Source organism: Arachis stenosperma, chromosome 4 (genome assembly GCF_014773155.1).
Source record: "Arachis stenosperma cultivar V10309 chromosome 4, arast.V10309.gnm1.PFL2, whole genome shotgun sequence".
Taxonomy (NCBI): domain Eukaryota; kingdom Viridiplantae; phylum Streptophyta; class Magnoliopsida; order Fabales; family Fabaceae; genus Arachis; species Arachis stenosperma.
Window position 1 is genome coordinate 105074701 of NC_080380.1, and position 24438 is coordinate 105099138.

General features: G+C 40.0%; 1 protein-coding gene and 1 non-coding gene across 2 annotated transcripts; one reads left to right on the top strand and one right to left on the bottom strand.

The window, feature by feature from the left end:
* The first annotated feature begins 8742 nt into the window (after positions 1-8742).
* Positions 8743-9204, top strand: LOC130975273 (uncharacterized). The gene has a single exon (XM_057900089.1). It carries the CDS (start codon positions 8743-8745, stop codon positions 9202-9204), a length of 462 nt encoding a protein of 153 aa, XP_057756072.1.
* Positions 9205-23594: 14390 nt separating this feature from the next.
* LOC130978015 (small nucleolar RNA R71) lies at positions 23595-23702 on the bottom strand. The gene has a single exon (XR_009085679.1). It is a non-coding gene; the product is annotated as a small nucleolar RNA R71 (small nucleolar RNA).
* Positions 23703-24438: the final 736 nt, after the last annotated feature.

Genomic DNA, 24438 nt, shown 5'->3' on the forward strand with positions numbered 1-24438 from the left:
GTCGTCCAAGTAATACCTTACGTGAGTAAGGGTCGATCCCACGGAGATTATTGGTTTGAAGCAAGCTATATTTATTTTATTAATCTTAGTCAGGAGGTCAATAGGATTATAAGTGAAATTACTAGATTTGATTATAAAAATAAAAGAGAATAATAGCGTTACTTGTTGTGCAGTAATGAGAAATATGTTGGAGTCTTGGAGATGCTTTGTCCTCTGAACTTCAACTCTTCCTTGAAATCCTTCAACACACGCAAGGTCCTTCCATGGCAAGCTCTATGTAGGGTGTCACCGTTGTCAATGGCTACCTCCCATCCTCTCAGTGAAAACGTTCCTATGCTCTGTCACAGCATGGCTAATCATCTGTCGGTTCTCAATCAGGTTGGAATAGAATCCATTGATTCTTTTGCGTCTGTCACTAACGCCCAACCTTCAGGAGTTTGAAGCTCGTCACAGTCATTCAATCCCAGAATCCTACTCGGAATACCACAAACAAGGTTTAGACTTTCCGGATTCTCATGAATGCCGCCATCAATCCGGCTTATACCACGAAGATTCTGATTAAGGAATCTAAGAGATACTCATTCAATCTGATGTAGAACGGAGGTGGTTGTCAGGCACACGTTTGATGCCAAGGCATCTTAGGCTAGTTTCACTAGCATTTTTCTTTTAGTTTTAGTTGTTTTATACATTTTCTTGAGCTTAAAGTAACCAAGAATGGTTAATTGAACAACAAAGCAATGAACCATCCAAACATTATGATTTTGATGCAATTTTCATGAGTTTTTAGTGATATTACTTGAATGCTATGAATGGATGAATTCTCATGAAATTTTGCAAGACTTTGATGCAATTGTTTGGATGATTTCAGGGAAGAAGAGGCTAGGCAAGGAAGCAACAAAAATCAATAAAGGAAGCTTGATTGTTAAATGGGACGTTTAAGCTCCAGTTTAAGGTTAAACTGGAGCTTAAACGCCAAATTCATAAGAAGAAAGGAAATGCTGTAACTGGCGTTTAACCTCCAGTTTGACCTCAAACTGGAAGTTAAACGCCAGAATGAGAAATGGCACTAATGAGCATTCCACGTTTAACCTCCAGTTTGACCTCAAACTGGAGGTTAAACGCCAGAATGATGAATTGAACTAAGGGAGGCACAAAAGCATTTCCACGTTTAACCTCCAGTTTGACCTCAAACTGGAGGTTAAACGCCAGAATGATGAATTGAACTAAGGGAGGCACAAAAGCATTTCCACGTTTAACCTCCAGTTTGACCTCAAACTAGAGGTTAAACGTGTTCGACACTTCATTTCTCACCAAGAAGCATTCCACGTTTAACCTCCAGTTTGACCTCAAACTGGAGGTTAAACGCCAGAAGCTAGATAGGCACCAGGAGAGTTCCACGTTTAACCTCCAGTTTGACCTCAAACTGGAGGTTAAACGTGTTCGATGGTCATTCTCCTCCAGGGTGTGATTTTCATTTCCAAGTTTAACCTCCAGTTTGACCTCAAACTGGAGGTTAAACGTGTTATATGGGACAGCTTGACCATGCCTTCTTCAAACATAAATAACTTGAGCTACAAAACTCCAAATGAGGTGATTCAAAATGCATTGGAAAGAAGACATCTAGAGCTTTCCAAGCATATATGGCATGCATGGTGGATACTAAAAATTGAGGGCGAAAACAGCCCCGTAATGTGCATAGAAGAGAATACCAACATGCAATCAGGCCAGCTGACCTCTTCACCTTCCATGGAGTATAACTCGAGTTGTAGAACTCCAATTGAGGTGCTTCCAGTTGCATTGGAAAGTAGACATCCATAGCTTTCCAACGAGGTATAATAGTCCATATTTGGCATCAAATTGGCAAGGTTGACAAGAGGACAAAGTGACGACTCAATGAAAGGGAAGTGTTTCCACGTTTAACCTCCAGTTTGACCTCAAACTGGAGGTTAAACGTGTTCGATGGTTTTCCTTCCTCCAGGGTGTTTTCTTCATTCCACATTTAACCTCCAGTTTGACCTCAAACTGGAGGTTAAACGTGTTCGATCCTAATTCCCTCCAGAGCTTGCTTTCTTCATTTCCAAGTTTAACCTCCAGTTTGACCTCAAACTGGAGGTTAAACGTGTTCGATATATTCACTCTCTTGGGTTGCTTTCTTCCAATTCCACGTTTAAGTTTTAGTTTGACCTTAAACTGAAACTTAAACTTCAACTTAAACACCACCATTTGAAAAGGTTTCTGGGCCAAATATATTGAAGTTTAAGTTAGCAATTGAGCACAAATACTAACTTAAACGTATTATGGTGTGAAACCCAAGTGAATATCATGGTTTATGAGATTGGGCCTGAAGAATTGATGAGTCTGGAATTCAATTTGTTGAGCCGTGTGTCATTACTTGTTTATCACTAAGTTTGGTCAATGAATGTTGCAAAATTGGATCACAGTCTCATCAGAATTATGGACCATAAACCCAAGGCAAAAGGAAATCAAGGAAAGGCCTCAAAGCCCAAGAAACACAACAGAAGCTCAATTTAGAAAGTGTATAAATAGGATAGAATTGAAGTTAGTTGACACTTTTTGACATCTTTTGAACCTTTCGGATACTTTAGAACTTTTCATCAGCTTGTAATTGAATTTTGAGCTATGACACACTAAACCCCTTTCATTGGGTTAGGGAGCTCTATTGTAATTCAATGAATCAATAATAGTTTTCATCTTCTTCTTCAATCTTTTCTCTTGAATTTTGTTAGAAAGCTTCTCGATCTAATTCCATTGGGTAGTTGTCTTGGGAAAGAAACTATCCATAATTGGAATCCTTCGGAACCTTGGGAAAGGAATGATGGATTCATGCTAGAGAAGCTTTCTCACAGTGAATTGGATTGGGGTTTGGATGGATATTGTGACATGTAATCCTACCAAATTGTGGTTCATGAAACTGTGTGGTATAATTAGTGATCAAGCATCATCTCTTCTTATGAACATTTAAACCAAGGGATTGGGAATTTGTTTGTTTTTAGAGAGAATTGGTGAGCCAAGGAATTGGGATCCAATCATATAAGATTGCCAAGCAAGATTCAATGAATGCATTGGTTGAGGAAGAGATGAAAATGTTTTGATTCGGAGATCTCAATATCTCCTAATACCCAATGAACTCCCCATCTCTGATCTACACTTTCTATTTACATTCTGCAAATTTCAATTCATGCAATCACCCCAATTCCCTTTTACTTTCAGCAATTTACTTTCTCGCACCTTAATTCTCGCAATTTAAGTTTATGCAATTTCAATTCCTTGCAATTTACGTTTCCTGCCACATTTATTTTATGCCATTTCACATCCAAAAATTGATTCCGCTCAACTAAACAAACTTCTAATTCGAATTGCTCAATCAACCAATCCTTGTGGGATTCGACCTCACTCTATTGTGAGTTTTTACTTGACGACGATAACCGGTGCACTTGCCGGAAGGAATTTTGCCGTTCGTGCAATTTCCTTAATCGTAGCTATACTCAGTTTATAGCGCATCAAGTTTATGGCGCCGTTGCCGGGGATTGGTTTTCGATTGACAATTCTCAAATTGGAAGTTAACTAGATTGAGCATTTTTTTTGTTTTGTTAATTTACTTGTTGAATTTTAATTTCTGCACTCTGTTATTTGCTTTTTCTTTCTTATGCCTTTCAATTCTAGCAACTAACTCACTAACCCACTAACTATTTGAATTAATTCCTCAACTGCTCTAACCAATACTCTTCCATTAACCAAGAGTATTCCACTTGTTTGTTGCTTGTGGTGTGTTCTTGTATGACAGGTAGAAGAGGAGAGGCATCAACTCCTCCATATACCGAACCAGAGAGGATCCTTCATAGGCTTAGAAGGGAAGCAAGAGGGAAGAGAGTACTGAGGGAGGAAGAATCTGAAGGAGAATCTGAGGACAACTTTGAGGAAGCTCTAGATCTCAACATGGATAGAGAATTTCACAACCATGAGAGGGCTGATGGAAACAATGCCATCCCTGAGAGGAGGGTTCTTGGTTCATACATAAACCCAACCTCTGGGAATTGTGGTAGCAGCATTCAGAAACCACCCATTCAGGCCAATAATTTTGAACTCAAACCACAGTTAATATCATTGGTGGAAAACCATTGTTCATTTGGTGGGAGTGTTAATGAAGACCCAAACCAACATCTCACCAAATTCCTGAGAATTTGCGACACTGTGAAGTCCAATGGAGTCCAGGACGATGCCTATAAACTGCTCTTATTCCCATTTTCACTTAGGGACAAGGCAGCTAAGTGGCTGGAATCATTCCCAAGGGACAGCCTAACAACCTGGGAGGAGGTGGAGAGCAAGTTTCTGGCACGTTTCTACCCCCCACAAAAGGTCAATAGGCTTCGATCTGAGGTTCAAACTTTTAGACAACAAGATGGTGAGACGCTCTACGAGGCATGGGATAGGTTCAAAGAATTGACAAGGAAATGTCCACCCAACATGTTCCCTGAATGGGTGCAATTGCACATCTTCTATGATGGACTTTCTTATGAATCAAGGAAGGCTGTAGACCATTCATCAGGAGGCTCATTGAACAGGAAAAAGACTGTGGAAGAAGCCATTGAAGTGATTGAGACAGTGGCTGAGAATGAATACTACTATGCTTCAGAGAGACACAACACTAAGGGAGTCATGGAGCTGAACCATGTTGATACAATTTTAGCCCAAAACAAGGTGTTTGCCAAGCAACTAGCAGAGCTCACAAGGAAATTGGACTCAAAGCAAGTGGCTGCAATACACACACAAGATCAAGAGGAAGTAAGCATTGAAGGAGGTGATTGGGAAGAGGCCAATTATGTGGGAAATCAACAAAGGCAATCATATGATCCACATTCCAACACTTACAACGCAGGATGGAAAAACCACCCAAACTTTGGGTGGGGAAACCAGCAAACCCAACCACAAAACCACAAACCTTACAACCACAACCAACATAACAATTCCACATACCAAAACTCCAACCAAAGATCATACCAAACCACACAAAACACTTACTCCCAACCACCATATAATGGCCAAAACAATCAAACTGCCCAACCCAATCCGAACCAACAATTTCAAGACCAATTAAACAGGATAGAAAGAATGCTTACAACCATGGGTCAAGACATAATCGAATTGAAAGCCTTTAAGGAAGAAGTAACTTCCAACTTGCAAAACCAAGGAGCTGCCATGCAGAAGCTAGAAAATCAAATTATGTATTTGTCCAAGCAAACCCCTGGGCCAAGCGTTTCTCATGCTGCCAAGGCTATTGCAAGGGAAGAATGTAAAGCCATAACCCTCAGAAGTGGAACAAAGCTAAAAGAGATCTCAAAGGAAACCACAGAGGATGAAGCAAAGGAAAATGTGAGAGACAAGGAACAGGGACAATCCTCTACACCTTCTGCAACAAGAGAAAAAGAAAAAGAGGTCCTGAAGCCTTATACACCCAAGGCACCATATCCTCAACGTTTGATGAAAAGAGAAAAGGACGGCCAATTCTCCAGATTCTTAGAGATTTTCAAGAAGCTTCAAATCAACATTCCTTTTGCTGAGGCAATAGAGCAAATGCCACTCTATGCAAAATTCTTGAAGGAATTAATGACCAAGAAGAGAAGCTGGAGGAATGAGGAAACTGTGTTGTTAACTGAAGAATGCAGTGCCATCATTCAACACAAATTGCCTCAGAAATTGAAAGATCCAGGCAGTTTCCAAATCCCTTGCATCATAGGAGAAGTCATGGTGGAGAAGGCCTTGTGTGACTTAGGGGCCAGTATCAATTTGATGTCTCTAACCATGATGAGAAGAATGAAGATTGAAGAAGCCAAACCAACAAGAATGGCCCTGCAATTGGCAGATCGAACTTTTAAATTCCCTCATGGAATAGTTGAGGATTTGTTGGTAAAAGTGGGAGATTTTATATTCCCTGCTGATTTTGTGGTGTTGGATATGGAGGAAGAAGCCAAAGCTTCAATCATTCTGGGAAGACCCTTCCTGGCTACTGCTGGAGCCATCATAGATGTTCAAAAGGGTGAACTCACTCTTAGACTACATGATGAGAAATTGGTGTTTAATGTATTCAAGGCAATGAGCTATCCATCAGAATCACTTCAGGAATGCATGAGGGTGGATGTAGTGGACATTGCAGTACAAGAAACCTTTGAGGAAACAACAAAGGAAGTGGCAGAGGAGGAGTTCACCAAGGATATGGAAGTTAGTGACATAAAGGCTGCTGAAACAACCATGCCAAGCATGCCAGAAAGAGTGAAAGAAGAGAAGGAAGCACCAAAACCTGAGCTCAAAGCATTACCCCCTAATCTCAAGTATGCATACTTGGGTAGTGATGAGAGCCATCCTGTTATCATTAGCTCCGCCCTTAGCCAAGAACAGGAAGAAGAATTGATCAAGGTGCTACAAACCCATCAAGATGCCATTGGATGGACCCTAGCTGATTTGAAGGGGATAAGTTCATCCATATGCATGCATAAAATCTTGTTAGAAGAAGATGCTAGATCCTCCATTCAAGCTCAGAGAAGATTGAATCCCGCAATGAAAGAAGTGGTACAAAAGGAGGTCATGAAGTTATGGCAGGCAGGGGTAATCTACCCCATTTCTGATAGCCCATGGGTTAGTCCCATCCATGTAGTTCCCAAGAAAGGTGGCATAACTGTGGTGCCAAATGAGAGGAACGAACTCATACCCACAAGAACTGTTACTGGGTGGAGGATGTGCATAGACTACTGGAAGCTCAATGAAGCCACCAGAAAAGATCATTTCCCACTTCCATTCATGGATCAGATGCTTGAAAGGCTTGCAGGACATGCTTACTATTGCTTCCTAGATGGATACTCAGGCTATAATCAGATAGTAGTTGATCCAAGAGATCAAGAGAAAACATCATTTGTTTGTCCATATGGAGTGTTTGCGTATAGACGCATGCCCTTTGGATTGTGCAATGCACCTGCAACTTTCCAAAGGTGCATGCTGTCCATCTTTTCGGACATGATCGAAAAGTTTATTGAAGTATTCATGGATGATTTTTCTGTGTTTGGGAATTCTTTTCCTAGCTGCCTACACCACCTTGCCTTGGTGCTTAAGAGATGCCAAGAGACCAACCTAGTACTAAACTGGGAAAAGTGTCATTTCATGGTCACAGAAGGAATAGTCCTTGGCCATAAAGTGTCTAATAGAGGCATTGAGGTGGACAGAGCTAAGGTGGAACTCATTGAAAAATTACCTCCACCAAGTAATGTCAAGGCAGTTAGAAGTTTTTTGGGACACGCTGGCTTTTACAGAAGGTTTATTAGAGACTTTTCTAAAATAGCTAAACCTTTGAGTAACTTACTTGTCTCTAATACACCCTTTGTATTTGATAAGAATTGCATGTTAGCATATGAACTTTTGAAGCAAAAACTTTCCTCTGCACCTATCATTGCCCCACCTGATTGGAACCTACCTTTTGAACTGATGTGTGATGCATCAGACCTTGCTATTGGGGCAGTGTTAGGACAAAGGAAAAACAATTTGGTACATGTGATTTATTATGCCAGTAAGGTCTTGAATGATAACCAAAGGAATTACACAACCACTGAAAAAGAACTCTTGGCAATAGTCTTTGCATTTGACAAATTTAGATCCTATCTCATTGGATCTAAAGTCATTGTTTTCACTGATCATTCAGCTTTAAAATACTTACTTGCTAAACAAGAATCCAAACCAAGACTTATTAGATGGGTTCTCTTGTTGCAGGAATTTGACATTGAAATCAAAGACAAGAAGGGTGTAGAGAACAAGGTGGCAGACCATTTATCAAGGATACCATGTGAAGAAGGAAGCACACAAAGCACACATATAAATGAATGCTTTCCTGATGAACAACTCATGATGATTCACAAGGCACCCTGGTTTGCAGACATAGCAAACTTCAAAGCTACTGGGAGTTTGCCGTTGGAATTTAACAAGCATCAAAGGAAGAAATTGGTAAATGATGCCAAATACTTCATCTGGGACGAACCATACTTGTTCAAAAAATGTTCTGATGGCCTACTCAGAAGATGCATATCAGAGGAAGAAGGAAGGAAAGTCTTATGGGACTGCCATGGTTCCACCTATGGAGGACATTTTGCAGGAGAAAGAACAGCAGCTAAGGTGTTGCAGTGTGGATTTTATTGGCCCACTATCTTCAAAGATGCAAAGGAACTAGTGAAGCACTGCCATGAATGCCAGAAAGCAGGGAACCTACCAAGAAGAAATGACATGCCACAACAATTCATTCTGGAACTTGAATTGTTTGATGTATGGGGGATAGATTTCATGGGACCCTTCCCCACCTCATACTCAAATAACTACATTCTTGTGGCAGTAGACTATGTCTCCAAGTGGGTTGAAGCAATAGCAACTCCAACCAATGACAATAAGGTAGTCATGAACTTCCTCAGAAAACACATTTTTTGCCGTTTTGGGGTTCCAAGAGCAATCATCAGTGATGGAGGAAGCCACTTCTGTAACAAACCATTAGAGGCATTGCTTCTAAAATATGGAGTCAAACACAAGGTAGCCACACCATACCATCCACAGACAAATGGGCAAGCCGAAATATCTAATAGGGAACTAAAAAGGATCCTGGAAAAGACTGTGGGAACTTCAAGGAAGGACTGGTCGATTAAGCTAGATGATGCTCTTTGGGCATATAGGACAGCTTTCAAAACACCAATTGGAATGTCTCCTTACCAACTAGTATATGGAAAAGCCTGCCATCTACCACTGGAGTTAGAGCATAAGGCATTCTGGGCCTTGAAACTCTTGAACTTAGACAGCAAAGCTGCTGGAGAAAGAAGGATGTTGCAAATTCAAGAGTTGGAAGAATTCAGAGCTGAAGCTTATGAGAATGCCAAAATTTACAAAGAAAGAGCAAAGAAGAAGCATGACAGCGACATAGCCCCAAGGAAATTTGAAGAGGGACAAAAAGTATTGCTCTACAATTCTAGGCTGAAGCTATTCCCAGGGAAGCTAAAATCAAGGTGGTCTGGACCATTCCTTGTCACCAAGGTCTCCCAATATGGACAAGTAGAAATCATGGAAGAAAAGTCACAACGAACCTTCACTGTGAATGGTCAAAGACTCAAACATTACTTGGGAGATGTGGATGAAAAGGACAAGGTTAAATATCACCTCAACTGAGGAAGACAACCGTCAAGCTAGTGATGTTAAAGAAGCGCTTGTTGGGAGGCAACCCAACCTGAGGTAATACTCCTTTACTGTTTCTTTTATTTGTTTCAATAAAAAGGTGAAGCAATTTCTGTGCATTGCAAGGAATTAAGTTTGGTGTTTCACACCAAACAATGAATTGTGGATCAATAATTCAAAGGGGAATGTGTGACTCTAAGTTTGGTGTTCCACCATATAGATTACTTGAACACAACAACCTTTGAATTATATGAAAGGAACAACCATTCTAAGCAATCACAAAATGCTTAAAATCCTTAGCAGCAACTTCATTCCAAGAAGAATTCAAGGATTCAAAGAGCAGAGGAGTAAGTAGGAGACTAAGTTTGGTGTTCACACACCAACTTAAGACTCAGACACTTGCCCATATATAGTGAGCTAACCATTCAAGTGCTTGAGAAGCAAGCAACTTCATCACTCCTTGCAGGAAAGGAAACAAGGATCTTAGAAAGAACATGAATCAACAACTAGGAGAAGAAGGAGAAATCAAATTGTTTCCTGGCAACAAAGAGAAAACAAGAAATCTCACAAGGTGGTGTTGTTTCTTGACCATTTTCTAAAAAAAAAAGCAAACAAGAGCATGCTTGTTCTGGTTTAAAGTGTAATTGTTGAATCTTTTTGGAATGTGAAGTTTTTAGCATGTTTGCCTGTTTATTGCTTTGAATAAAGTGAAACGCCTAGATGTTTGGATATAACTCACCTTCTTAAACAAATGCTTGCCATGCTTGTTCTGTTTCCAAAAATAAAAGAAAAGTGTGAACAAAAGTAACTTGGCTCAATTAGTGACAAATCAAGTAGAATTAAGTGGTGGTATGCATGTTTGATTGTTTAGTTAGCTCACTGGAAATTGAGTGTAGAATGATCATTTTTGTGTAGAAGTTGAATACTGTCTATGGATCTTGATTAATAAATGTCTTTGGCCATGAAAAAGAAAAGAAAAAGAAGAAGAAAAAGCCACTGAAAAGGGCAACCAAAAAGCAAAAAAAAAAAATTTGAGAAAATAAGCTAGGCACCAATGGTTTGAACTTCTGAGACATATGCCTGTGGTGTTTATGTACTAGGATCTGCTTGGATGAATAGGTTCTGTGGAGTGTTTCAACACTTGGTAACTTGGGTTAACTAACCCGGGATTATCGACCAAAAGTCCATTATCAAGAGCAACCTAAATACAAAACATTTAGTCACACAAAGAGGTGCTGGGCACCAATGTCTCAAGAAGAAATGTGAACTAAAATGCCTGTAGTGGATATGTGTAATGCACTGATAAGAAAAAGAAAATGCCAAAGGCTTGTGCAACACATGACACTGAGCAAACAAGGAGCAAAGAGCTCCAAGAAAAAGAAAAACAAAGAAAGGAAAAAGTGCCAAAGACATAAGAATAACAAGAGGCCATAGCAGTGTTTGATGGATGCAATGAAAAAGTGATAATTCTACATGATAAGAATGAAAAAGTGATGCTACAACTTTCTGCATAAAACCCTTCTGATGAACTTCAAATGCTTGCTAATATAGCCAATGTAATTGCTTTCTGTTTCATACTTTCTTCTCAATTAACTCAGGACTTGCTTAGGGACAAGCAAGTATTAAGTTTGGTGTTGTGATGCCAAGGCATCTTAGGCTAGTTTCACTAGCATTTTTCTTTTAGTTTTAGTTGTTTTATACATTTTCTTGAGCTTAAAGTAACCAAGAATGGTTAATTGAACAACAAAGCAATGAACCATCCAAACATTATGATTTTGATGCAATTTTCATGAGTTTTTAGTGATATTACTTGAATGCTATCAATGGATGAATTCTCATGAAATTTTGCAAGACTTTGATGCAATTGTTTGGATGATTTCAAGGAAGAAGAGGCTAGGCAAGGAAGCAACAAAAATCAATAAAGGAAGCTTGATTGTTAAATGGGACGTTTAAGCTCCAGTTTAAGGTTAAACTGGAGCTTAAACGCCAAATTCATAAGAAGAAAGGAAATGCTGTAACTGGCGTTTAACCTCCAGTTTGACCTCAAACTGGAAGTTAAACGCCAGAATGAGAAATGGCACTAATGAGCATTCCACGTTTAACCTCCAGTTTGACCTCAAACTGGAGGTTAAACGCCAGAATGATGAATTGAACTAAGGGAGGCACAAAAGCATTTCCACGTTTAACCTCCAGTTTGACCTCAAACTAGAGGTTAAACGTGTTCGACACTTCATTTCTCACCAAGAAGCATTCCACGTTTAACCTCCAGTTTGACCTCAAACTGGAGGTTAAACGCCAGAAGCTAGATAGGCACCAGGAGAGTTCCACGTTTAACCTCCAGTTTGACCTCAAACTGGAGGTTAAACGTGTTCGATGGTCATTCTCCTCCAGGGTGTGATTTTCATTTCCAAGTTTAACCTCCAGTTTGACCTCAAACTGGAGGTTAAACGTGTTATATGGGACAGCTTGACCATGCCTTCTTCAAACATAAATAACTTGAGCTACAAAACTCCAAATGAGGTGATTCAAAATGCATTGGAAAGAAGACATCTAGAGCTTTCCAAGCATATATGGCATGCATGGTGGATACTAAAAATTGAGGGCGAAAACAGCCCCGTAATGTGCATAGAAGAGAATACCAACATGCAATCAGGCCAGCTGACCTCTTCACCTTCCATGGAGTATAACTCGAGTTGTAGAACTCCAATTGAGGTGCTTCCAGTTGCATTGGAAAGTAGACATCCATAGCTTTCCAACGAGGTATAATAGTCCATATTTGGCATCAAATTGGCAAGGTTGACAAGAGGACAAAGTGACGACTCAATGAAAGGGAAGTGTTTCCACGTTTAACCTCCAGTTTGACCTCAAACTGGAGGTTAAACGTGTTCGATGGTTTTCCTTCCTCCAGGGTGTTTTCTTCATTCCACGTTTAACCTCCAGTTTGACCTCAAACTGGAGGTTAAACGTGTTCGATCCTAATTCCCTCCAGAGCTTGCTTTCTTCATTTCCAAGTTTAACCTCCAGTTTGACCTCAAACTGGAGGTTAAACGTGTTCGATATATTCACTCTCTTGGGTTGCTTTCTTCCAATTCCACGTTTAAGTTTTAGTTTGACCTTAAACTGAAACTTAAACTTCAACTTAAACACCACCATTTGAAAAGGTTTCTGGGCCAAATATATTGAAGTTTAAGTTAGCAATTGAGCACAAATACTAACTTAAACGTATTATGGTGTGAAACCCAAGTGAATATCATGGTTTATGAGATTGGGCCTGAAGAATTGATGAGTCTGGAATTCAATTTGTTGAGCCGTGTGTCATTACTTGTTTATCACTAAGTTTGGTCAATGAATGTTGCAGAATTGGATCACAGTCTCATCAGAATTATGGACCATAAACCCAAGGCAAAAGGAAATCAAGGAAAGGCCTCAAAGCCCAAGAAACACAACAGAAGCTCAATTTAGAAAGTGTATAAATAGGATAGAATTGAAGTTAGTTGACACTTTTTGACATCTTTTGAACCTTTCGGATACTTTAGAACTTTTCATCAGCTTGTAATTGAATTTTGAGCTATGACACACTAAACCCCTTTCATTGGGTTAGGGAGCTCTATTGTAATTCAATGAATCAATAATAGTTTTCATCTTCTTCTTCAATCTTTTCTCTTGAATTTTGTTAGAAAGCTTCTCGATCTAATTCCATTGGGTAGTTGTCTTGGGAAAGAAACTATCCATAATTGGAATCCTTCGGAACCTTGGGAAAGGAATGATGGATTCATGCTAGAGAAGCTTTCTCACAGTGAATTGGATTGGGGTTTGGATGGATATTGTGACATGTAATCCTACCAAATTGTGGTTCATGAAACTGTGTGGTATAATTAGTGATCAAGCATCATCTCTTCTTATGAACATTTAAACCAAGGGATTGGGAATTTGTTTGTTTTTAGAGAGAATTGGTGAGCCAAGGAATTGGGATCCAATCATATAAGATTGCCAAGCAAGATTCAATGAATGCATTGGTTGAGGAAGAGATGAAAATGTTTTGATTCGGAGATCTCAATATCTCCTAATACCCAATGAACTCCCCATCTCTGATCTACACTTTCTATTTACATTCTGCAAATTTCAATTCATGCAATCACCCCAATTCCCTTTTACTTTCAGCAATTTACTTTCTCGCACCTTAATTCTCGCAATTTAAGTTTATGCAATTTCAATTCCTTGCAATTTACGTTTCCTGCCACATTTATTTTATGCCATTTCACATCCAAAAATTGATTCCGCTCAACTAAACAAACTTCTAATTCGAATTGCTCAATCAACCAATCCTTGTGGGATTCGACCTCACTCTATTGTGAGTTTTTACTTGACGACGATAACCGGTGCACTTGCCAGAAGGAATTTTGCCGTTCGTGCAATTTCCTTAATCGTAGCTATACTCAGTTTATAGCGCATCAACGTTCATAGATAAATAAAATAGGATGAAAAGAAATTAATAAACAATAATATCTCAGAGTTTCAAGTGAAGCTCAGATTCTAATTAGATGAGCGGGGCTAGTAGCTTTTTGCTTCTGAACAGTTTTGGCATCTCACTTTATCCTTTGAAATTCAGAATGGTTGGCATCCATAGGAACTCAGAATTCAGATAGTATTATTGATTCTCCTAGTTTAGTATGTTGATTCTTGAACACAGCTACTTTATGAGTCTTGGCCGTGGCCCTAAGCACTTTGTTTTCCAGTATTACCACCGGATACATAAATGCCACAGACACATAATTGGGTGAACCTTTTCAGATTGTGACTCAGCTTTGCTAGAGTCCCCAATTAGAGGTGTCCAGAGTTCTTAAGCACACTCTTTTGCTTTGGATCACGACTTTAACCACTCAGTCTCAAGCTCTTCACTTGGACCTGCATGCCACAAGCACATGGTTAGGGACAGCTTGATTTAGCCGCTTAGGCCTGGATTTATTTCCTTGGGCCCTCCTATCCATTAATGCTCAAAGCCTTGGATCCTTTTCACCCTTGCCTTTTGGTTTTAAGGGCTGTTTGGCTTTTATTCCTTTTGATCCAAATATTTTTTTTTTTCGCAAGAAATTTTTTTTTTTCACTGCTTTTTCTTGCTTCAAGAATCAATTTCATGATTTTTCAGATCATCAATAACATTTCTCTTGTTCATCATTCTTTCAGGAGCCAACAATTTTAACATTCATAAAATTCAATATAAAAAATATGCACTGTTCAAGCATTCATTCAGAAGACAAAAAGTATTGCCACCACATATAAATAATTAGAATTTTCCTTATTAAGAACTCGAAAAAATTAAATTGCTTCTTTATTCTACAAATCTACTATTTTATTCATGTTTGATGATGATGAGAAAAATAAGTTATAACTTAATTGGAAATAAAGCCAAAATAGATATGCTAATTACTACTACTCCTATATAACTTCTAAGGTAAAATCCTATAATAATACTATCACAGAGTTAAAGCTAGAATTAGAACTTAACAACCTGTATTTTGGGAAGTGGATGTTCCTCTAGTCTGTGGGGTGCCTTCAAGAATTAATTTCTGATGCTTCAGCTCCCTTAAGTTCACATCCTTGCTCTTCCTGTTCTCTTAGGTGCCATGATCTTAATGAGTTTTAACTCAGTGATCATGGCAAATCACGCCAAACTTAGAGGTTTGCTTGTCCTCAAGCAAAAGAAAGGAAAGGAGAGGAGTAGAAGGAGAGGCAGTTTCGAAAAAAGATAAGATGAGTTGAAAAAGATATGAGAAGAAATTAAAAATATTTGAAAAAGAATTGGATTGGAAAAAGATTTGTGTTTATGAATTAAGATACATTTGATATTTTTGAAAAAGGGATTTTAGAAATTAGGGTTCTTAGAAAACTAATTTGATTTTGAAGAATGACATTTTGAAACATGTTTATGCAAGAAATCATGAATTGAAACATAAAAATTTAGAAAAATTGTAAAGAAAAACGAATTTTACCTCCTCCCCACCATCCTGGCGGTAAACGCCCAAACGATGCATGTTTTGGGCGTTTAACGCCCAAATGCTGCTTCTCCTAGGCGTTCAATGCCCAGCTGATGCTTCTTTCTGGCGTTGAACGCCAGGAAGTCCTTTGTCACTGGGCGTTTTTCTGAACGCCCAGGATGCTAACACTCTAGCGTTAAACGCCCAGAAGGTGCTTCTTTCTGGCGTTCAACGCCCAGAAGATGCTCCTTTCTGGCGTTTAACGCCCAGATGGCTACCCTTACTGGCGTTGAACGCCCAGTGGGTGCTTCTTTTGGGCGTTCAACGCCCAAAATCTTTCTTATTGGCTTTTTCACGCCAGTGAGCTTCCAAATTTCCCTGTAACTCTGTAAATTCAATCAATTGCTATTTTTACCCTTTGAAGATACTTGGACACATACCTGTAAAAAAAGAAAATTTATTGAATTAGTAAATAAACTTTGTAAATGGTTGGGTTGCCTCCCAGCAAGCGCTTCTTTATTGTCTTTAGCTGGACTACCACTGAGTTCTAATCAAGTCTCAGTTTCGAGCATTCTTGCTCGAAGTTACTTTCAAGATAATGTTTAATTCTCTGTCCATTAACAATGAACTTTTTGTTGGATTCATTATCCTGAAGCTCTACGTATCCATATGGTGATACGCTTGTAATCACATATGGACCTCTCCACCGGGATTTTAATTTCCCGGGGAATATTTTGAGCCTGGAATTAAATAGCAGAACTTTCTGCCCTGGCTCAAAGACTCTGGATGACAATTTCTTATCATGCCATCTTTTGCTTTCTCTTTGTAAATTTTTGCATTCTCGAAAGCATTGAGTCTAAATTCCTCTAGCTCATTTAACTGAAGCAATCGTTTTTCTCCAGCTAATTTGGCATCAAGGTTTAGGAATCTGGTTGCCCAATAGGCCTTGTGTTCCAGTTCCACTGGCAAGTGACATGCCTTTCCATACACAAGCTGGTATGGAGAGGTCCCTATAGGGGTCTTGAATGCTGTTCTGTATGCCCACAGGGCATCATCCAAGCTTCTTGCCCAATCCCTTCTACGGTTAATTACAGTCCGTTCCAGGATTCTTTTGAGTTCTCTATTTGAGACTTTAGCTTGCCCATTAGTTTGTGGGTGATATGGAGTAGCTACCCTGTGGCTAACTCCATAACGCACCAGAGCAGAGTAAAGCTGTTTATTGCAGAAATGAGTGCCCCCATCACTGATTAACACTCTAGGCATACCAAATCTGCTGAAGATGTGTTTCTGGAGGAATTTTAACACTGTTTTAGTGTCATTGGTGGGTGTTGCAATAGCCTCCACCCATTTGGATACATAATCCACCGCCACCAGAATATAAGTGTTTGAGTATGATGGTGGGAAGGGTCCCATGAAGTCAATGCCCCATACATCAAACAACTCAATCTCCATGATCCCTTGCTGAGGCATGGCGTAACTGTGAGGTAGATTGCCAGATCTTTGGCAACTGTCACAATTAAGTACATACACTCGGGAGTCTTTATAGAGAGTAGGCCAGTAGAAGCCACTTTGGAGGACTCTTGTGGCTGTTCGCTCACTTCCAAAATGTCCTCCATACTGTGATCCATGGCAGTGCCATAGGATCTCCTGTGCTTCTTCCTTAGGCACACATCTACGGATTACTTCGTCTGCACATCTCTTAAAGAGATACGGCTCATCCCAAAGATAATACTTTGCATCCGTGATCAGCTTCTTTATTTGCTGTCTACTGTACTCTTTGGGTATAAATCTCACTGCCTTGTAGTTTGCAATGTCTGCAAACCATGGCACTTCCTGGATGGCAAAGAGTTGCTCATCCGGAAAGGTTTCAGAGATCTCAGTGAGAGGGAGGGACGCCCCTTCCACTGGTTCTATTCGGGACAGGTGATCTGCTACTTGATTCTCTGTTCCTTTTCTGTCTCTTATTTCTATATCAAACTCTTGCAGAAGCAGCACCCATCTTATAAGTCTGGGTTTTGAATCCTGCTTTGTGAGTAGATATTTAAAAGCCGCATGATCTGTATACACAATCACTTTTGATCCTACTAAATAGGATCTGAATTTATCAATGGCGTAAACCACTGTAAGTAGCTCTTTTTCTGTGGTTGTGTAATTCTTCTGTGCGTCATTTAAAACACGACTGGCATAGTAAATGACGTGCAGAAGCTTGTCATGCCTTTGTCCCAACACTGCACCAATAGCATGGTCACTGGCATCACACATTAATTCAAATGGTAACGTCCAGTCTGGTGCAGAAATGATTGGTGCTGTAACCAATTTACCTTTCAGAGTCTCAAATGCTTGCAGACACTCTTTATCAAAGATAAATGGCGTGTCAGCAGCTAGCAGGTTGCTCAGAGGTTTGGCAATTTTTGAAAAATCCTTTATAAACCTCCTGTAGAATCCTGCATGCCCCAGAAAGCTTCTGATTGCCTTAACATTGGCAGGTGGTGGTAATTTTTCAATTACCTCTACTTTAGCTTGATCCACCTCTATCCCCTTGTTCGAGATTTTGTGCCCAAGGACAATTCCTTCAGTCACCATAAAGTGACACTTCTCCTAGTTTAAAACCAGGTTAGTCTCTTGGCATCTTTTTAGAACAAGTGCTAAATGGTTAAGGCAGGAGTTGAATGAGTCTCCAAACACTGAAAAGTCATCCATGAAGCCTTCCAGAAATTTTTCCACCATATCAGAGAAAATTGAGAGCATGCACCTCTGAAAGGTTGCAGGTGCATTGCACAGGCCAAATGGCATCCTTCTGTATGCAAATACTCCAGATGGGCAGGTGAATGCCGTTTTCTCCTGATCCTGGGGATCTACTGCAATTTGATTATAACCTGAATATCCATCTAGGAAGCAGTAGTATTCATGACCTGCTAGTCTTTCTAGCATTTGGTCTATGAATGGTAAAGGAAAATGATCCTTTCTGGTGGCTGTATTGAGCCTTCTATAATCAATACACATACGCCACCCTGTAACTGTTCTTGTAGGAACCAGTTCATTTTTTTCATTATGAACCACTGTCACGCCACCTTTCTTAGGGACGACTTGGACAGGGCTCACCTAGGGGCTGTCAGAAATAGGATAAATAATCCCAGCCTCTAGTAACTTAGTGACCTCTTTCTGCACCACTTCCTTCATGGCTAGGTTTAGCCGCCTTTGTGGTTGAACCACTAGCTTGGCGTCACCCTCCAGTAAGATCTTGTGCATGCATCTAGCTGGGCTAATGCCCTTAAGATCACTGATGGACCACCCAAGAGCTATCTTGTGTGTCCTTAGCACTTGAATTAGTGCTTCCTCTTCCTGTGGCTCTAAGGTAGAGCTTATGATTACAGGAAGGGTATCACCTTCTCCCAGAAATGCATATTTCAGGGATGGTGGTAATGGTTTGAGCTCGGGTTTAGGAGGTTTCTCCTCCTCCAGAGGGATTTTCAGAGGTTCTACTATTCTCTCTGATTCCTCCAGGTCAGGCTGAACATCTTTAAATATGTCCTCTAGCTCTGAGTCGAGACTCTCAGCCATATTGACCTCTCTTACCAGAGAGTCAATAATATCAACACTCATGCAGTCATTTGGGGTGTCTGGATGTTGCATAGCTTTGACAACATTCAACTTGAACTCATCCTCATTGACTCTCAAGGTTACTTCCACTTTTTGGACGTCAATGAGGGTTCGGCCAGTTGCTAGGAAAGGTCTTCCTAGAATGAGAGTTGCACTCTTGTGCTCCTCCATTTCCAGCACCACAAAGTCAGTAGGAAAGGCAAATGGCCCAACCTTGACAATCATGTCCTCAATCACGCCTGATGGGTATTTAATGGAGCCATCAGCAAGTTGAAGACATATCCTGGTTGGTTTGATTTCTTCAGTTAAACCAAGCTTTCTGATAGTAGATGCAGGTATTAGATTGATACTTGCCCCAAGATCACATAAAGCTGGCTTGGTGCAAGTGCCCTCTAATGTGCATGGTATCATAAAGCTCCCAGGATATTTAAGCTTCTCAGGCAAGCTTTTCAGAATGACTGCACTGCATTCTTCAGTGAGGTAAACTTTTTCAGTTTCCCTCCAATCCTTCTTATGACTTAAGATCTCTTTCATGAACTTAGCATAAGAGGGTATTTGCTCAAGTGCTTCTGCAAACGGAATCTTTATTTCAAGAGTCTTGAGATAGTCTGCAAAGCGGGCAAATTGCTTATCTTGTTCCGCTTGGCGGAGTTTTTGAGGATAAGGCATTTTGGCTTTGTATTCCTCAACCTTAGTTGCTGCAGGTTTATTACCTACAGAAGTGGGTTGGGAAGCCTTCTTAGAAGGGTTGTTATCAGCACTTGTATGTGACTGATTCCCTACTGGCATTTGAATGCCAGTGGTGGGAGCTGGAGTGGTGTTAGACGCCACTTCCTTGTTTGTCACTGGCCTTTGAACGCCAGAACCATGCTCCCTTTGGGCGTTCAACGCCGGATTCATGCTTGTTTCTGGCGTTGAACGCCAGGAATGAGCATGGTCTGGGCGTTCAGCGCCAGCTTTATTCCTCTCTGGGCTCTGATTGTCCTCAGAGGGATTTTGAGTATCCACCTGTTCATTTCTTGGTTTCCTGCTGCTTTGAAGTGAGGTATTTAATGTTTTCCCACTTCTTAATTGAACTGCTTGACATTCTTCTGCTATTTATTTTGACAGTTGCTTTTCTGTCTGCTTTAATTGTACTTCCATATTCCTGTTAGCCATTCTTGTTTCCTGTAATATTTCCTTGAATTCGGCTAGCTGCTGAGTTAGAAAGTCTAATTGCTGATTGAATTCATTAGCCTGATCCACCGGACTGAGCTCAGCAGTTACTATTTTAGCTTCTTCTTTCATGGAAGATTCACTGCTTAGGTACAGATGTTGATTCCTGGCAACTGTATCAATAAGCTCTTGAGCTTCTTCAATTGTTTTTCTCATATGTATAGATCCACCAGCTGAGTGGTCTAGAGAAATCTGAGCTTTTTCTGTAAGCCCATAGTAGAAGATGTCTGATTGCACCCATTCTGAAAACATTTCAGAGGGGCATTTTCTTAGCATCTCTCTGTATCTCTCCCAGGCATCATAAAGAGATTCATTATCTCCTTGTTTGAAGCCTTGGATGCTTAGCCTTAGCTGTGTCATCCGTTTTGGAGGGAAATAGTGATTCAGAAATTTTTCTGACAGCTGCTTCCATGTTTTTATGCTGTTCTTAGGCTGGTTATTTAACCACCTCTTAGCTTGATCTTTTACAGCAAATGGAAACAGTAATAATCTGTAGACATCCTGATCCACTTCCTTATCATGTACTGTGTCAGCCTCACGGCCATGCCTAGACTTTGTTCTTATGTATTTTCAACGGTGGAGTTTCTACACACCATAGATTAAGGTGTGGAGCTCTGCTGTACCTCGAGTATTAATGCAGTTACTATTGTTCTTCTATTCAATTCCGCTTGTTCTTTGTCTAAGATATCACTTGTTCTTCAAATTGATGAATGTGATGATCCGTGACACTCATCATCATTCTCATTCATGAACAAAGTGACTGACAACCACTCTTGTTCTACAAGCATACGAGGCTCTAGTGTTTATCTCCTGGATTCCTGATACACGATGCATGGTTGATCGCCTGAAAATCGAGTGCTCGCCTGACAAACGAGCCAGCCATTCCGTGAGATCAGAGTCTTCGTGGTATAGGCGAGAACTGATGGCGGCATTCAAGAGAATCCGGAAGGTCTAACCTTGTCTGTGGTATTCTGAGTAGGATTCAATGATTGAATGACTGTGACGTGCTTCAAACTCCTAGCAGGCGGGGCGTTAGTGACAGATGCAAAAGAATCGCTGGATTCTATTTCGGCCTGACCGAGAACCGACAGCTGATTAGCCATATGCTGTGACAGAGCATAGGAACATTTTCACTGAGAGGATGGGAGGTAGCCACTGACAACGGTGAAACCCTTGCATAAGCTTGCCATGGAAAGGAGTAAGAAGGATTGGATGAAGACAGTAGGAAAGCAGAGAGACGAAAGGGAAGGCATCTTCATACGCTTAGCTGAAGCTCTCACCAATGATATACATAAGTATCTCTATCTTTATCTTTATGCTTTATTCATCATCTATACCCATTTGAGTCTGCCTGACTGAGATTTACAAGGTGACCATAGCTTGCTTCATACCAACAATCTCCGTGGGATCGACCCTTACTCACGTAAGGTATTACTTGGACGACCCAGTGCACTTGCTGGTTAGTTGTGCAAAGTTGTGTAGTGATCACAATTTCGCGCTACCAAGTTTTTGGCGCCGTTGCCGGGGAATTAAATGTCCTAACTATGGTTTCGCATTTGTTCCCTGCAATAACAGTGCCAAGTTTTAATCCGGCAACAACACCAAGTTTTTGGCGCCGTTGCCGGGGATTGTTCTTGTGTATGGACAACTGACGGTTCATCTTGTTGCTTAGATTAGGTATTTTTCTTTAGAGTTCTTGAGAATAAATTCTAGTGTTTCATGATGATCTGTTGAAATCTGGATTGCTGAGAAGCCATGTCTAATCTTATTGGACCGAGGTTTCAACTAATCATCACAAGAGCTTGTTGATTTCTATCAATCTTGCTGTTGGAGCAATGATCTGCTAAGGCTTAGCTGGCCATTGGCCATGTCTAGTGTTTTGGACCGAAGCTTTCTTTGAAAGCTTGGCTGGCTGTGAAGCCATGTCTAATTCCTGGACCGGAGTCTTAGACTAGCATTGCAATGATTCCTGGAATCCAAATTGAGAATTCTGAAACTTTCATTTTCTATTTTCATATAATTTTCGAAAAAAGCACAAAAAAAATTACAAAACCATAAAAACCAAAAAAAGATTTTATGTTTCTTGTTTGAGTCTAGCGTCTAATCTTAAGTTTGGTGTCTTGCATGCCTTGTTTATTTGATCTTGGTTCTATTTTCAAGTCAATAGTACAGGGAACTGAAGATTCAGAACATGCAGCAGAGGAATTACACAGAAAAAGCTGGGCGTTCAAAATGCCCAGTGAAGAAGGACAGACTGGCGTTTAAACGCCAGCCAGGGTACCTGGTTGGGCGTTTAACGCCCAAAAAGGTAGCATTTTGGGCGTTAAACGCCAGAATGGATACCATTCTGGGCGTTTAACGCCAGGATGGCACAAGGGGGAGGATTTTGTTTTCAAAATCAAATTTTTTCAAGTTTTCAAAGTTTTTCCAAATCAAATCTTTTTCAAATCATATCTTTTCAATCAAATGTTTTCAAAATCAATTTCTTTCCTTTTTCAAGGATACTTACTAACAATTAATGATTTGATTGAACATTTTAAGTATGTTGCCTTTTCTGTTGAGAGAGGTTTAATGTTTGAATCATATCTTTTCTTGTTAGGCAAGTCATTAATTTTTAAAATCAAATCTTTTTAAATTGTTTTCAAAATCATATCTTTTCAATCATATCTTTTTAAAACCATAACTTTTCAATCATATCTTTTTAATCACATCTTTTTCAAAATAGTTTTCAAATCATATCTTTTTGATTTCTAATTTCAAAAATCTTTTTCAAAAATTACTTGATCTCTTTCTCACTCTTGATTTTCGAAAATTAATTAAATTTTTTTTAAAAAAATGTTTTCAAAATATTTCACTTGATTTTCGAAAATTTCTTCCTCTCTTCCCACATCATTCTATTTATGGAGTATCACTCCTTCTCAATGCACAATTCGAACTCTATCTAATTAAGTTCGAATTCTTCTACCTCTTCCTTCTATTTTTCTTTTCCTCTGACACCTCAAGGAATCTCTATACTGTGACATAGAGGATTCTATATTTTCTTGTTCTCTTCTCTTTCATATGAGCAGGAACAAAGACAAAGGCATTCTTGTTGAAGCTGACCCTGAACCTGAAAGGACCTTGAAGCGAAAACTAAGAGAAGCTAAGGCACAACTCTCTGTAAAGGACCTAACAGAAATCTTCAAAGAAGAAGAAGACATGGCAGCCGAAAACAACAACAATGCAAGGAAGGTGCTGGGTGACTTTACTGCACCTACTCCCGACTTCTATGGGAGAAGCATCTCTATCCCTGCCATTGGAGCAAACAACTTTGAGCTTAAGCCTCAATTAGTTTCTCTAATGCAACAGAATTGCAAGTTCCATGGACTTCCATTGGAAGATCCTCATCAGTTCTTAGCTGAATTCTTGCAAATCTGTGACACTGTCAAGACTAATGGGGTAGACCCTGAGGTCTATAGACTTATGCTATTCCCTTTTGCTGTAAGAGACAGAGCTAGGACATGGTTGGACTCACAACCTAAAGAAAGTCTAGACTCATGGGAAAAGCTAGTCAATGCCTTCTTGGCAAAGTTCTTTCCACCTCAAAAATTGAGTAAGCTTAGAGTGGAAGTCCAAACCTTTGGACAGAAGGATGGAGAATCCCTCTATGAAGCTTGGGAAAGATACAAACAATTAATCAGAAAGTGTCCCTCAGACATGCTTTCTGAATGGAGCATCATAGGTATTTTCTATGATGGTCTCTCTGAACTATCCAAGATGTCTTTGGATAGCTCTGCTGGAGGATCTCTTCATCTGAAGAAGACGCCTACAGAGGCTCAAGAGCTAATTGAAATGGTTGCAAATAACCAATTCATGTACACTTCTGAAAGGAATCCTGTGAACAATGGGACAAGTCAGAAGAAAGGAGTTCTTGAGATTGATACTCTGAATGCCATTCTGGCTCAGAACAAGATATTGACTCAAAAAGTCAATTTGATCTCTCAAAGTCTGTCTGGAATGCAAAATGCACCAAGTAGTACTAAGGATGCTTCATCTGAAGAAGAAGCTTATGATCCTGAGAACCCTTCAATGGAAGAGGTGAATTACCTAGGAGAACCCTATGGAAACACCTATAATTCTTCATGGAGAAATCACCCAAATTTCTCATGGAAGAATCAAGAGAGACCTCAACAAGGTTTCAACAACAACAATGGTGGAAGAAACAGGTTTAGCAATGGCAAGCCTTTTCCATCATCTTCTCAGCAACAGACAGAGAACTCTAAGCAGAACCCCTCTGACTTAGCAACCATGGTCTCTGATCTAATCAAAACCACTCAAAGTTTCATGACTGAAACAAGGTCCTCCATTAGGAATTTGGAGGCACAAGTGGGACAGCTGAGCAAGAAAATTACTGAACTCCCTCCAAGTGCTCTTCCAAGCAATACAGAAGAAAATCCAA

Coding starts and splice junctions, on each gene's coding strand:
- LOC130975273 (XM_057900089.1), top strand. CDS start 8,743: ATGTCTCCTTACCAACTAGTATATGGAAAAGCCTGCCATCTACCACTG.